This window comes from Typopeltis vanoorti, chromosome 10 (genome assembly GCF_054136105.1).
Source record: "Typopeltis vanoorti isolate ZY-2024b chromosome 10, IOZ_Tvanoo_1.0, whole genome shotgun sequence".
Classification (NCBI taxonomy): domain Eukaryota; kingdom Metazoa; phylum Arthropoda; class Arachnida; order Uropygi; family Thelyphonidae; genus Typopeltis; species Typopeltis vanoorti.
Window position 1 is genome coordinate 68,637,866 of NC_143558.1, and position 14,516 is coordinate 68,652,381.

The following is a 14,516-nucleotide window of genomic DNA, read 5'->3' on the forward strand; positions in this document are numbered from 1 at the left end:
CAAACTTTGCTTATACTTAGATAAAGGATTAAACAATATAATTTCTTGGTCAGTTTAATGACCACAACTATGGATTCCACCACTATTCATAGGAAATTTCCTTGCCAACATTGCTCACCTTTCATATCATAATATAAAACATTATGGAGACTATTGCATTGGAGTCAATAGCTTAGTGTAGTGAGTTTTTTCTCTTTTTTATCATAACTGGTAAAAAAAAATAGATGTGGTCCCCAGACTCTCGGTGTCTGTTTTGAGCTAATTACTTTTCTAGTAACCAGTATGGCTATGGCCCTTGGTTACACATTTGCATTAACCAACTTGCATTACTCAAAACCAATTACTTAACTTTGAAATTCGAAATATATTATGCTATTTGTATATATGAGAATTTTTTATTAACCATATAAAATAATAACCCAGAATATGATAGTAATACTTGAATTTTATTTTGTAACATTGTACTGTGCATTGAATTGTATTGTGAAATATTGCCATAATTATGCAAGTTGAATAGTATAATTTGTATACATGATGTGAATAATGAACATAATAAACATAAAGTACACTTTAGTGAATCATTATCTTGCACACCAAAATAATGACACTATGTAGTAGCACCTCCAATCTTGCTGTTGAATTATCCCAATTAGCCCCATTACTTTTGCAATTCAAATTTGTGCGCATATTAATTTAATTTGCTTTTATTTTTGCATTTTTTATTAACATTTGAATGCCATTATGGATTCTCCTCTTCTGTAGAAGCAAAAATGGATATATAATCAAATTAAATCACATGTACAACAATACTTTTCAATGACAAACTTTTATTGAATAAATTTTTAATAGAATGGTTTTGATTTCTGCCAAAATTTGTCAGATTTTTTAAAATCTGACTAATGAGATTTTAAAATGATTGAAATTTCTGTTTTTACTTTCATTTGATATATGCACTTAGAGTATCTATGAGTTTGAAATTTAAACTCAAATTATGTTTTGGTTTAGTAAAGAATCCATTGTTATATATTTCATGTTCTTCTCAATTTAACTCAAACCACATTTCCAGCAAAGAGAAAGATTACACATGAAGGGAGGGGGAAGCAAACATTCTGGAGTCTTTCAAAATCTAGATATTTTTATTGGAAATTTTTGAATGGTTATAAAGTTTTTTTTTTTTTTCATGGAAAAAAAAATTGCAATGATCATTATTGGGCACACCTTTTAATTCATTCATAGTTCTAACTTTATCATTAAGTAAGACTAGAAAGTATTAAACAAGATTTCTCTTCAGATTAATCTTTCAGCATAAACACATGCCCAGAGATTAATCTGAAGAGTTGTTAACTCTACAAATTGCTAGTCCATCTAACTATTCTTCTTACTAATTCATTCTTTCACATAGATGTTTGATCCTGGCATCTCTATAAATTGGTCACACTGATCATCCACCTACTCTTTAAAATCTGTTACACTTGTAGCAGCTATTCTACCACCTTTTACAATTCAATTCTAAACTTGTAGAACAAATTGCCCACCCCACTTCATTTTTTTTTCTAATTGTCTTTTAGAACCATCTTTCTTTTCATTTTGTATAGTGGTTCGCAGTATATCCCTTGAGTTTCAACTCCATTTCAGTTCCTGAAATATTATATACCCCAAATTTCAACACCATCTTTCACCAGTCTATCCTTTTCATGTAAATACAACTTGTAATCTTTTCACTCCAAAAGTGCATAATTTTGTTCTTTACCACATTGAAATGACAACCATTATCCTTGCAATTACACTGCAATATTTCATTCAGAATCTCCATTGCCTCTTAGTATTGCAATTCCCAGTTTAGTTTCATCAGCACAACTGGATATTCCTAATATACAAAAAAAATTAAAAAAAAAAAAAAAAAAAGCGGCACACTATTGGTCACCTTTCTTAGGGCTTCTGCCATATCACATACATCAGCCATCATCCTGTTTATTGCTAGGTAAATACAAATGTGCAAAATGACCTATGCACATTTATATTTACAGAGGGCTGACATACCTAATGTATGTGTGAATACCATGTAACACGAGTCTTGCCATTCATGTTTTGGTGGAGTGCTGGTACATCAAAAGAACTATATTTCTCCCCTCCTTCCTACATGTGCTAAGCTGTATGCACTTGCAGATCTTATCCAACTCATACAAATTGCTTGACATTTAGCTTTTTTTTAAAATTTCATTTATACAGACATCTCTTTATTACTTTGTACTACTGTAACTTTCAGCTTGGCATAGATTACAGTGACATGACTTTTGCTGTCCTTATGCCAATAAACCCCTAACTAACCAACTTTGATAACCTGATTTTGCCTTATTATACTGGCCATCCCTCTTTTTTGCATGTGCTTTGTTTTGCTCACAAGACTACTTTTTGGCAGTTTCTGTTTAATGATATTGTTCATCTCATTGATTCTGGATATGCATTCTGATACTATGCCCTTGTGTAATTTCCATATACATCCCCTTTTGCAGTTTCTTATGCCATGTCAATGTTCAAGATGCTTCCTAAATTTGTTACAATCTTGACCTCTGTAGCATTTACCTCTTCACTGAATTCTATGTGCATAGCCACCTCAAGTTTTAAAACTTGCATGATCATTTTAAGAGGCTACTTTATTTTGGACAAATCCTTAATCGAGAGTGCTCCCAAGCCCTGGATCCTCTTTATTACATGCTCTTTTGATGAAATTATCTGAATAGCAGCATGAATTACTTGCCTCCCATTTTGTCCATATTGATGCTCTCCAGTAATTAGTTCCTTGTGCTTGAAGCTAGATGGGAGTTGCTTTGCTGAAAATGATATAATAAAAATGGAACAGATTAAGTTCATTCAATACTTAAGGTAAAATATAAGGTAGAATGGCCTTTAACAGGTGTCACAGAAGAGATGGATAATGAAAGTATTGTGAAAGCTGTATCTTAATTTGGATTGATAATTAAACAATTTGGACTAGTTTCAAATTGACAGGCCATCTTCTGATGGGTGGTTAATATTAAACAGGTATTTCTATGAAACTGCAAATCAAATTCAGGAAGAATTGGGTTAAGCTATACCATGAACTTTAAATTGTTTTAATTTTAGTTCAATAGGGAAGCTTAGCTTCTGAGATGTAGTTTAGTTGTTAGCTCTGTCAGTTCTGACTTTTGAAAGCTGTTTGCATAACCCAAACTATTAGATAAGAAGTTTCTTATCCATTTACAAATATTAATGCTCATGTTATTTCTGTCTTTGCTATCTTGAGTTCATATGAGTGTGAAAGCCAAAGGTGTTTGAAATTTTGGTTTTTGGGATGTTGTATATTTTGGGATTTGATGCTTTTTTATCATGCAATTTGAAAATTTGGAGCCTTATGAAATTAGTAGATCATGAGGATCCACTCCATAAAATATCATGAGCCTTTGATAAACCAAGGCTAATTTTAATATTAAAATCAAATATCATGGTAAGTAGCAAATTGAATTTTAACATTATTCAGTGTAAATTAGTATCCACTGTTTAGACGTTTTTGCTAGAGTTGATTAGTAAATACTAATTAAATTTAATTTATTTTGAAAAATAATCCTGTAATGCATGTGGTGTTTCTTTCTCAACAGGTATCGTCAGTGACTAATGCTGAACTCAGCAACAGTGCTGTTACGTTTACTTGGGAAGAAGGTGGTAAAGAAGTGGCAATATCAGGGACATTCAATGAATGGTGTAATCTTTGGCATCTTACAGAAAAGTAACTTTTGTTGTTTGACCATTTCTTTAGATAGCTATAGTCACCTCAATTACTCAACTAGCAAGAGTAATTTGCTAGTCATATAATCGAACAGTTGGGCAACTTAAGTACAGTTAGTACTATACCACCTGAAGTCACTTAATCTTAACCTATTCAAGGGTGTATTTGTTCATTTGAAGGTCAGATTAAGAAATCACTAACTTTATTTGCTATTAAATATGCTGGGTGTCCTTATTTTTTGCCAAGAAGCAGATAAGCTCCTTTGACCTTTTCAATGAAAGTCTGGCTATGGGAAAGTTGCCCTGGGAATGGAAGGAAGGCAAGATAGTGCCATTGCTTAAGGGTGGTAGCAGACTAGAAGTGTCTAATTATAGGCCAGTTTGTGTGTCATCAAGTAGTTGAGATCTTGGAGAAATTAGTGAGAGACCATATACAGCATTGGGCAGATAAGGGTAATGTTATCAGTGAGAGTCAACATGAATTTGTTAAGGGGTGCTCTTGTTTTAGTAATATGCTAGCCTTTTATAATAGTTACAAGAGCAGTTGATGAGGGGAAAGGCATATACTGCATTTTCTTCGATTTAGCAAAAGCATTTGAGGGTGCCACATGATAAGCTGATATTTAAATTGCAGCACATGGGTTTGGATGTCAGGTTGGTCAACTGGATTCAGGATTGGCTGTCTGATAGGTATCAGAGTTGTGTATGGTGGGGCAGTATCAAGGAGGCAGAAGGTTACAAATGGGTCCCACAGGGGCTCAGTACTGGGACCTATGTTGTTTAACCTTTATATCAATGACATTGTCAGTGGATTGCAGAGGGATATTCAGTTGTTTGTGGATGATGTGGAGCTGAGAAAGGTTATTAGTAATAGTGCAGATGTGGTAGCTCTGCAAGAGGATTTGAATAAACTAGAAATGGACAAATGAATGGGGATGTTTGTTTAATGCAGCAAAATGTCTTAAGGTTTTGGACACTTCATTCTCTATTGGAGGAAGTAGGGGAGAGAAGAGACCTAGGGTTGATGATTGATAGAAACCTGAAATTCAGGGGACATATTGCAAAGGTGGTGAAGGTAACACAGGATTGCTGCAATACTGAGTAGGACCCTGACCTGCAGAGATAAGTTATCATAAGACCCTGATCAGACCATAACTATTGTTCTCAAATTTGGTCCCCAGGATTTGAAGGGGATAAATTAACTGTGGAAAGGGTACAGAGGCAGATAACAAAGACAGTTTCAGGACTGTACAATGTTAGTTATGAGGATTGGCTGAGGAAATGTGGACTGCAGAGTTTGGTAGATAAAAGAGGTGATATGATTGAGACTTCTAACTGTTGAGAGGTGGTTACAGGGTTGATGCTTTAGAGTTCTTTTGCTTGGTTGAACAGCAGGAAAGAGTGATGACAAGGGGCCATCCCTGGAAGTTGCGAAAGGAAGCCGTGAGCAAGAGGATGAGGAGTGGTTTCTTTGCATGGAGGGTGGTTGAACTGTGGAATGCATTGCCTGATAGTGGTGAGAGCAAGATGGTCAATGAGTTGTATGATAGACCACCTTCTGTGATGAGTCTCTGGGCCTCCATGGAGGCCTGAATAATAATAATTTGATTTTTTTAAATAATAGTTGGGCAACTTAAGTACAGTTAATACTATACCACCTGAAGTCACTTAATCTTAACCTATTCGAGGGTGTATTTGTTCTAATATATCAACTCCATGCAGTCCTAAAATGCAAACTACTTTCTTAGTAGTTTGCAACTTGATCTTGAAAGTACCTCTTTCTCACATTTTGCTAAACTCTGTCAATATCAAAATTGCTATATAGTACCAATGTAAAAGAACAAGCTGGTTGGCTGAGTGTATAACATCCCCTTTTTCCAACTAGGTTCATCTTACTGGGTATTATCAAATTCCTGATATGTACCCATCAAGTGTGCACAGGATATGATAGTACTACATCATTACTAACTTCCCATTGATAGCTTTCCTCCAAATTAATCTGTTATCTGTCAAGACGTCAATATTATCAGATGTTATTTCTCTTCTAAGGCATTTTTTACTGTATCAGTCCACCAGTTTTTTCAGACAAAAAAACTTACTTTGCTAACCTTTCCTCTATTGTTCTGTGTATCATACCACCTAAGATTAACTCTGCTAACACATTCCTGAATACTAATAAATGTCAAGTTCTTGGTTATTAAAGATACTGCCATTGCCACCTGTTCACTCTTCTAATTTTTCTCAAAACTCATATCTGTGGTCCCCATTCTTTGATCAAGTATTTCTAACCCAGCTCTCGGATCCAAAAGTTAAAATTGGTTTGAAAACTATCTTATATATAACTAGTTCAGTGTTTTGACTAATTTCTCTTCCATATAACTTATTCACTTGACTTCCTACAAATCAGCTTTCATCTTCATTAAAAATTATGCCTAAATAGGGGCAATATTTGTTTTATGAGTTCTCCATTCAGGATGCAGTTTGTTTTCAGTGTTTCTGCCTATTTTCAGTCTTTTCGTTGCTGATTTTCATACCAAATTTCCTACAACAGTTATTCAATTTAGTTCAGGAATCCTGCAGAACTTGTACTGGATTTATTTAGGAGTATAACAGCTCCATAAAGTAAAGAGCTGAGATTAATGTTGCCAATTTTGATATTAGGTTTAATGCTGCATTTCTTTCATAATGTGATCATACAAATGAAGAATAATACAAGTAAGGCACTTCAGCTATTTAGGCACAATTTTTAGTGAAGATGGTTTTGCACATCATTAGATTGGATTATTAGATTCTTGAAGTGACAGTTCCATGCCAAGTTTCTAGAGCAGGGTTTCGGGATTATCTAACCTGGCATTACATGTGCTATTATAGGATTCATTTAAAGTAGCAGGATATAATTGTGTGCTAGCAGTGGGTATGTAGATTCTGGCAACTGTATATTAAGGTAGTAACTGACAATACATCTTTAAAAAGAAGAGTAGAGGTAAAATTGTTGATTATTCTTTAGAGCACTTATCATTTCTATCTTGTGGCTTTAGAGCTTGGAAGCTTTTGCAAAGGAAATGTGGTCTTATATTGTAACTGTGCAATGTTATCCTAGAACTTAGTTGTATAATGAAACATATGGAGCGTTCATGACAATTAAAATCCTTAGCCCACTAACTGTAGGCTTTGAGTTTGAAAGTGATTATAAACAGGTGAAAGTATTACATCAAACAAAATAGGCTTCTTAGTTTAGAAGTTATATACAAAATCCAAAATAAGTCCTTTAGATTTAAATGAGGAAAGTCTAAGTTCTAGGATAACTAGATTAAACATACACACACACATAACCACAGTAATAAGATTTTTTTTAATAAGTAAATATTTTGTTCTAAATATCATAGGACATAGTCAGTACAGTTAATTCAATAAATCTTTAAATCAAGAATTGGAAATAATCAAAAATACAGCTATATAAAATGTGTACAATCCCAAAACATCTAAAAAAAAAAAAAAAAAAAAAAAAAAAAAAAAAAAAAAAAATTATCAGTGTCACTTCCCCACACATCGACCTACACAAGCCTGTAGTATTCCCGTACCTTATGTCAAAGGCATCTCTGACTGTCTTTAAAAAAATTTGAATAAATATAAATTGGCTTCTACCTACAAACTAATCAACTAAATCTACAATTGAATACCTTCTAAAGACAAACTCTCACCTCTGATGCTACTTGGCATGTATAAGGTCTCAAGTTTCTGTAAATTGTCCTTACTATGGACAGACAGGTAGATCCATTAACAACTGCATTTCAGAACATCAAGACCATATCCATCTTATCAAACCACAGAAATCTGGCCTAGCACAACACTGAATTGAAAACTCAAACCATAGGATCCATTTGAAAAAGATCAATCTTCTACATAGATCTTTATATGAATGTTTATATGAAGAAAGTGCTGAAACCTTGCGTCACAGACCAATTTGAACCGTAATGACATTCTTGCCATCCCTAAAGTCTGGGAAATTGTCATGCTAAATTGTGTAAAATAATTTATAATGTAATCTTTTTTTTCTCTCTCCAGATATATTCTAATTTAATTCTATAACATGCTATTGCATGCATAGAGGGATTCCATTATAACTATGCACCCTAACTGTATGCGATTCCTAGTATTGTTTGAATTAACTGTACTGACAGATGTCCTATGATACTTAAAACAAAATATTTACGTATTAAAAAAAAATCTTATTACTGTGGTTACGTGTGTTTTAGTCTAGTTATCCTGGAACTTGGGCTTTCTTGATCTGAAGACTTATTTTTGATTTTTTTTGTATAACATTTAAATTAAGATGCATGTTTTGATGTAATACTTTCATCTGTTTATCACTTTCAAACTCAAAGCCTATAGTTAGTGGGCTAAGAATTTTAATTTTTGTTTTGTTTAAGTCTGCAGACTTTTCAGGCCTTCAGTAAGTGAAGTAGTGATATCACACCCGCAGTGAAATTATTCTACCATCTGTTTGACCCACAGATCTTAACTAGTCATCTTGTACAAAACTAGATCCAAGTCATTTAATTTGGTAGAGTTTGTTAAAGTGGCATTGGTTTATCCAAGAGAAATAGTTTTGCTGATATGAATGAAATTTGTTTCTATTTCTAATAGAACAACCATCTGAAATGCATTCAACTTTTTACAAAGTTGAGCTGAGGGAGAGCATGTCTGAACTTGGCAGTGATTTTATGATGTTCAGGGAGAAATAACTTATCATACAGGGTATTCTTGATTATGGAGATTTCTACATAAAGTGAATTGGGATGAACAGGATCTTTGGAAAGTACAATAATTATTCATCCAACCTTCTCAATCTATGGACATAAACATTCTATCCACACAGATAGAAAACCAGTTCTTTCATTCTTGTAAACATCAAGAAAAGATAATACATATTCCCCTTTATGAGATAATGCACATCTGGAATGGAACAGGTTCTTGAAGTAAACATTTCCTTGTCTGAATTCTGCCAGTTACAAAACTGTTATGGATCTAATTTAGTCTAAAGATGAATGGAACTGATTTTCCTGTGTATGCCATTTTATCTTGTTTTGGTTAGATTGATCTGCAAAAAAGTTTTGGCTCCCACCCACAAAAGGCTTTTGTAAACTTAAAGTACATTTATACAGTAGGTGTGTTAGGATTAATTTTTTCTGTTTGTATTGTATTTAAGTTTACTTAATTCAGAAACCCTGCTCTAGAGACCAAACATTGAACTCCTTCAAGCTATTTCAGGCCTCCGATAAGCACGGTGGTGGTGGTGGTGGTCTTTGCACTAGGTGATGAAATTCATTTAACCACCTAAAGGCAATCGCAATTATCTGTCCATGGTGGGATTTCACCAACCATAAGCTCATGATTGATTTCTCTATCAAAAGCTAGGGACTTGTGTGCTGAATTGTGTGAAATAATTTTGTACTATATAAATAATACAACTTTTTCTCAAATTAAATCTCTTCACTGAGATGACAAACTAAATAGGGAAATTGACACCAGAATTAGCATAGCTGGTATAATAAGTTAAGTGTGAATAGGTCTATGGAATAAGAGAGACATCACACACATACACGTGTCTTTAATATTGTCTGTCCTTAAATTAAATGACAATCTTGATGTTTGTATATAATTTCTATGTAGTTATTTAATTTTGTATACAAATATCAGAAATAAATTTCGATTCTTGCTATGGTATAAATAGGTTTTTAGTATAAACTATCTATCAGTACTGCATGTTCAGAGAGTAGTCTTAATAGTCCTGTTTGTATCAGTTTAACCTTTTGCCTTGCAATGAAATTCATTCCTAACCTTAGTATTCTAAGCAAATATTATGGAAGTTATATTGGAAAGAAATTGATTACAAGGCAGAATTTTGTATAGTTTCAAGGCTGTCTGTTTACACTGAATTCTATTCTCAGTGCAAACATAACATTCAATAGAATAGCAATTGAAAATTAAAGTGAATGATATAATGCTATTCACTATAAAAGCTTAAGCTTGACTAGAATTCAAGGACAGAACATTGAAATTCTGATCCCATCTTCCTTTCATGTTAGGTTCTCTTAATCATGTCATAGCCAGATAACTCAGCTTTTTAGAAATTATTTACGATAAATGGTTGATCCTCTTGGCATTGTCTGCTACTCTATATATTGCATGCCTTCTTGTGGAAGGAATGTTCTTGGCCTACCTCTATGAGATTGGCTGTCTTTTAGCTAAAGTGCTGAGGGAGGTGTTCCTTGCATCTTAGATGGATTCAAATCTAAGTATTTCTAATGTTGGCAGCTGAATATTGTGAAAGTAACTTAAATAATTTAAGTGATCATTGCCTCGAATTCTAATAGTATACCAAGTCTCTTCTTGTATTGGGTATTATATCATGTGCTTTAATTTTTAATTGCAATTCTGGTGTATCTTCTCTCTGCATTGAGAATCTCGAAATGGTCTGCTTATTTTTTCCAATGTAAACTTCATAGTGTTTCGCTTAGCATGATCTTGCATTATTTTTTAAATAGTTAGCTTCATTGTTACCTTTTTTTATCATCTATTTTACATTTAGTGTAACGTAAAATGGTGTTCTTAAGAATTGCTTATATATCCACCAAATCACTAAACATTTTTCTGTGATTGGCATAAGCCAATTACAAAGAAGAGACCATCAATTAAAATTGTTTCAAAATTTTCTTAAACTTTGCATTATTTATTGTAACTATCTTTTTATCAGTTTTTAATTTTTTAATAAAAATGAAATATAGCAAGCATTTATTTTATAGGAATGGAATATTTTCCTTAAGCAGAGATCTTCCTGAAGGAGAATATCACTACAAGTATTTTGTGGATGGAGATTGGACTGTTAGCACAAAGCAGGTACAGTTTTTCATATAATATACATTACTTACATGTAGTTGCTAGATTTCTATGAATTTTTCATAAAAGGTCTTCTTTAAACATTCAAGCAAAGGATGAATAGTATCACTGAAGAGAGCACCCAAAGAATTTATGCACCTCCCATGATTTATAGCTGTTTATGGGATAAAAATTCTTTGGGTGCTCTCTTCACTCAAGAAACCATATCCTTAAGAATCTTTTCAAGCCACTTCAGGCCTCAGATGAATGGGGTGGTTAAATTCATTTCACTGCATAATGAAATGAACATGAGCAAGATGACATGAGCCTTTGCAACATCATGGGTTGTTTAAGGTGCTTGAAGCTCCTTTTTGTATATTGAAGCCTAAGGGCATTTCATATTAGAAAATAGTTTAAAAAAGGACTGGCCTTGATATTTTCCTTGTAGATTTATTTTATAACATGTTAAATCATTTTAAACTACATCTTTGTATTTCTAAGATGCATTCAGAATTTTGGATCTATCTTCTCAATTTGTCATGAAATGTAATCAGTTAACTGAAACAACATCACTCTTAAAGGAGCCTATAGCAGGTGTTCAGCCATGGATACAATTTCTACTGCTTAATAAATTTTTCTTCTTTAGACAAGTTTGGAACCCCTTTTTCCCCTAGAGTTGAAAAAATATTTTTCAGAAATATATCTTTTTTACTTATATAACTGAAATACTTCCAGCAGTTTCAGAATCTCTTGCCACTCAGTAAATGCTATAACACAGGCAAATGTTCTTTGCAAATAGGTCTTGAAGTTAACTTTTTCTTTTGATTCATGGACTGAATCAAGGAAGTAGTAGTGCTTGTGGTAGAAATGACTTTCATCTGGGTTGAAACCATGCAGATACTAAAGATCAGGCAGAAGCAAATTCTGGGAAAACTAAAAAATAATTTTTTTAAATGTGTTTAAGTGCAAATTCTGAGACTTGCTGTAATCTCCTCTGCTAATCCTGCAAGGAAGCAATTTTTCCAAAGAAAAGGAATTAAGAGTTATCTAGAAAGCACTGTAAAACTCAAATTCTGAATAGCAAGAAAATTTTTTTTCTTGCTACACAATATATTAGCATTATTTACATAGCAAGATCCAACTTGTTTATTAATAAGCTTAAGCTCAATTTATCCTAGTTTTTAGTATAGTTTTGTTTTTCAAGTTAAACTAATCAAAATTTTTTTCTTTTAGCCAATTGCAGAACTTGATGGACATGGTCAAGTGAATGTGCTTCTAGTAAAGATAGCAGTGAAATAACTAAAGAATGTTGGAATCTCTTTATGGTAGTGCAGCTAATGTACTTCAGTGCTTTGGGCATGAGCTAATGGGGAAAAAAAAGTTGCAGCTATTTCCAGCATGGCTGCAGTGATTCCCAAGAAGTCAGAAGCAATACTTTAAGAATGGTGCCAAGCATGTTGATGAAATGGTTTTGATCAAACAGGATTTTCTTAAATGTGCAGAACTGGAGATTGTATTTAGCATTAATAGTAGTTCTTTATAATAGTAATTGTTTCAGCACTTGAAAGTTTCTACATATTTCATAGCTAACATTTTTTATATATATAGTTAGATATAACAATTATATTTAATCTCTCTCTGTGAGAGTTTTTTTTTTTAAGTTGGTTCTAGTCTTTCTTAGTTATTCTACAATTTTCAATGTTTATCAGATCACCTTTTCTATACCTTACATTCTTTTCTTTTTCTCATGATTTAGACCATATATGGATTTGAGGTATTTTCAAATTCAGAAGACATCATCATTGAATAATGTTGTGGCTCTAGTCTCAATTGATTCTATCTAGGTTTTTTTGCGGGAGGAATATTTCGGATCTAGAGTATATATTATCCTATATGTTGATAATAGCATTTTAAAAACAAATGGCAGGTGCAACTTTTGCTGCAATTTCAAGGAATAAATTGCATAGCTCATGAATTGAAACTTTTATTCATTTAGAATGAAATTTAAGTGATTTATTAAATGAACAGCTGAATAACAAGTTACTCATTTTGAATTTGTTAGGTAATTAAACTTAAGCTGTGAGTAATTGCTAAAATGTTTAAAACTGTCCATATCAGGCAATTTTTTAGAATTGCATCAGTAATAAATATATATTTTTTCTCAAACCTCTATGTAAGTGGGTTTCAACAGATAAACCCACTTGCTCTACATGTAATAAAAATCTAAAACTGGTGTTGCAGTGTTATGGAGAAAAATGCTAAGTGCATGAAATTGCAAAGCATGTCTTAAACTGTTTGTCATTCTTTACTCAAGTCTTAAAAGTATTGTATATGACAATACAATGGTTGCTCCTGAGTTATTGCGATGTGAAAAATCAAATATTAAAGTATTATAACCTTCACAAATGGCACTGTTGTGCTTGTATATACATACAGGAATACTCATGCTATTTGAGCTGCACTTAAATAACATTTGAGCTGTTTAATACACTGCTAAATTCACATTACTTTGTGGTAAGAAATAATAGGAAGCTCTAAAGAAACTTTACGCTTGCTTTTTGAGTTTGTCTTATCAACTACATAGTAGTATCATGATCAAGCAATTGTACAAGAATTGTAGCATTGTTTTTAAATAGTGGCAGAAGTAATATAAAAGTGAAAGGCTTAATCCTATGATTAGCAGGATGTATTTTTTATTAATGAAAATGTCTTGTTTTTACAAACTATCAAGTAGTAAATACTTTTGAGCAATCTTCTATCAACTAGTTTTGTAAACACTACATTATAGCATACTTCACTGAAGAGATTTTTGAACTGGTTACTTGTTCAAATATAGAATAGGTGTTAAATTTCACATCTTGTGTGCACAGTGGTTGTTTGCATTTTTTTTTTTCCCTTCAGTTGAACTGAAATTTTGATACTAGAATTAAAACTAAACTATATCTTGTATATATATACCTATTTATTTTGTCTATTTAATTGCTTGGATCATGGTTTGATAGTTTTCATATCAGCTCCTTGAATGTGCAATTATTACTAGAGTATTCAAAGTCATAGATAAAAAAAAAAAAAAAAAAAGCTTTTCTTTGCTACATATTTGACATACTCCTTGCCAGTTATTTTAAATAATCATGGAACTTTAGTATTTGTAAGTTTTTTTTTACGGAATTTGTGGCAAGTTTTCCCTCCCTCTTTTAGTTGATTAGCAAGAGATGCAATCTGCTCTATTTTCTTGATAGTATATTGAACTTATTTTAAGAAGCAGAGTATTGCCTTAAATGTTGTAACTTACTTGCTACTAATCTACCATAATTATTTCCTGATGAGATAAAAAAAAATGAACTAATTGCACTGTCATAATTATAGCCTCCTTACTAAGATTAAACTTTTGTAAGTTAATTTCATATAATATTTTATCATTTTGGGCCAATTTCCTATATCTTTTCATAATTACTAATTAATTTTTTAGTGATAACTGTCATAAACAACTTTGTTTTTAAATGTAAATGATCATAGATTGTGTAAAATTGTATACAAATACTGATCTCATATCTTTAATTTCAATATTGTAATTAAGAAAATGACTGTAATATATAACAGTTAAGTTTTTACTAAAGATGTTGGAGCTATATAGCCTTGTAATACACATAGGAGGTAAAATGGCATTTTCTGAAAAATGTTTCTGCTTGTTTCATATTGTAAAATTTTATTTAAATTTTTATAGAGTAGATAATGGCATATTTTTGAGAAATGTGACTATTTTAATAACTTCATTTATTAGTAGTGTGAATTTTGATCACACAAACTTCCGAATTTGTAATAAATTTTTAACTTTTTGATTAAAGATTTTTTATTTACTCGAATGAATACACAAA

The 14,516-nt window shown here is 32.2% G+C and overlaps 1 protein-coding gene across 4 annotated transcripts in view; it reads left to right on the forward strand.

Annotated features, from left to right (window-relative positions):
• LOC150102487 (uncharacterized) overlaps window positions 1–14,516 on the forward strand; it is a 67,095-nt gene extending 52,579 nt beyond the window's left edge. For all 4 annotated transcript variants that reach the window (XM_090399015.1, XM_090399017.1, XM_090399014.1 and 1 more), the window contains exons 4-6: window positions 3,636–3,763; window positions 10,569–10,662; window positions 11,875–14,516. In XM_090399015.1, coding sequence (XP_090255141.1) covers window positions 3,636–3,763; window positions 10,569–10,662; window positions 11,875–11,940 — 288 coding nt within the window. In that variant the 3' untranslated portion in view covers window positions 11,941–14,516. The remainder of the gene's footprint in view (window positions 1–3,635; window positions 3,764–10,568; window positions 10,663–11,874) is intronic.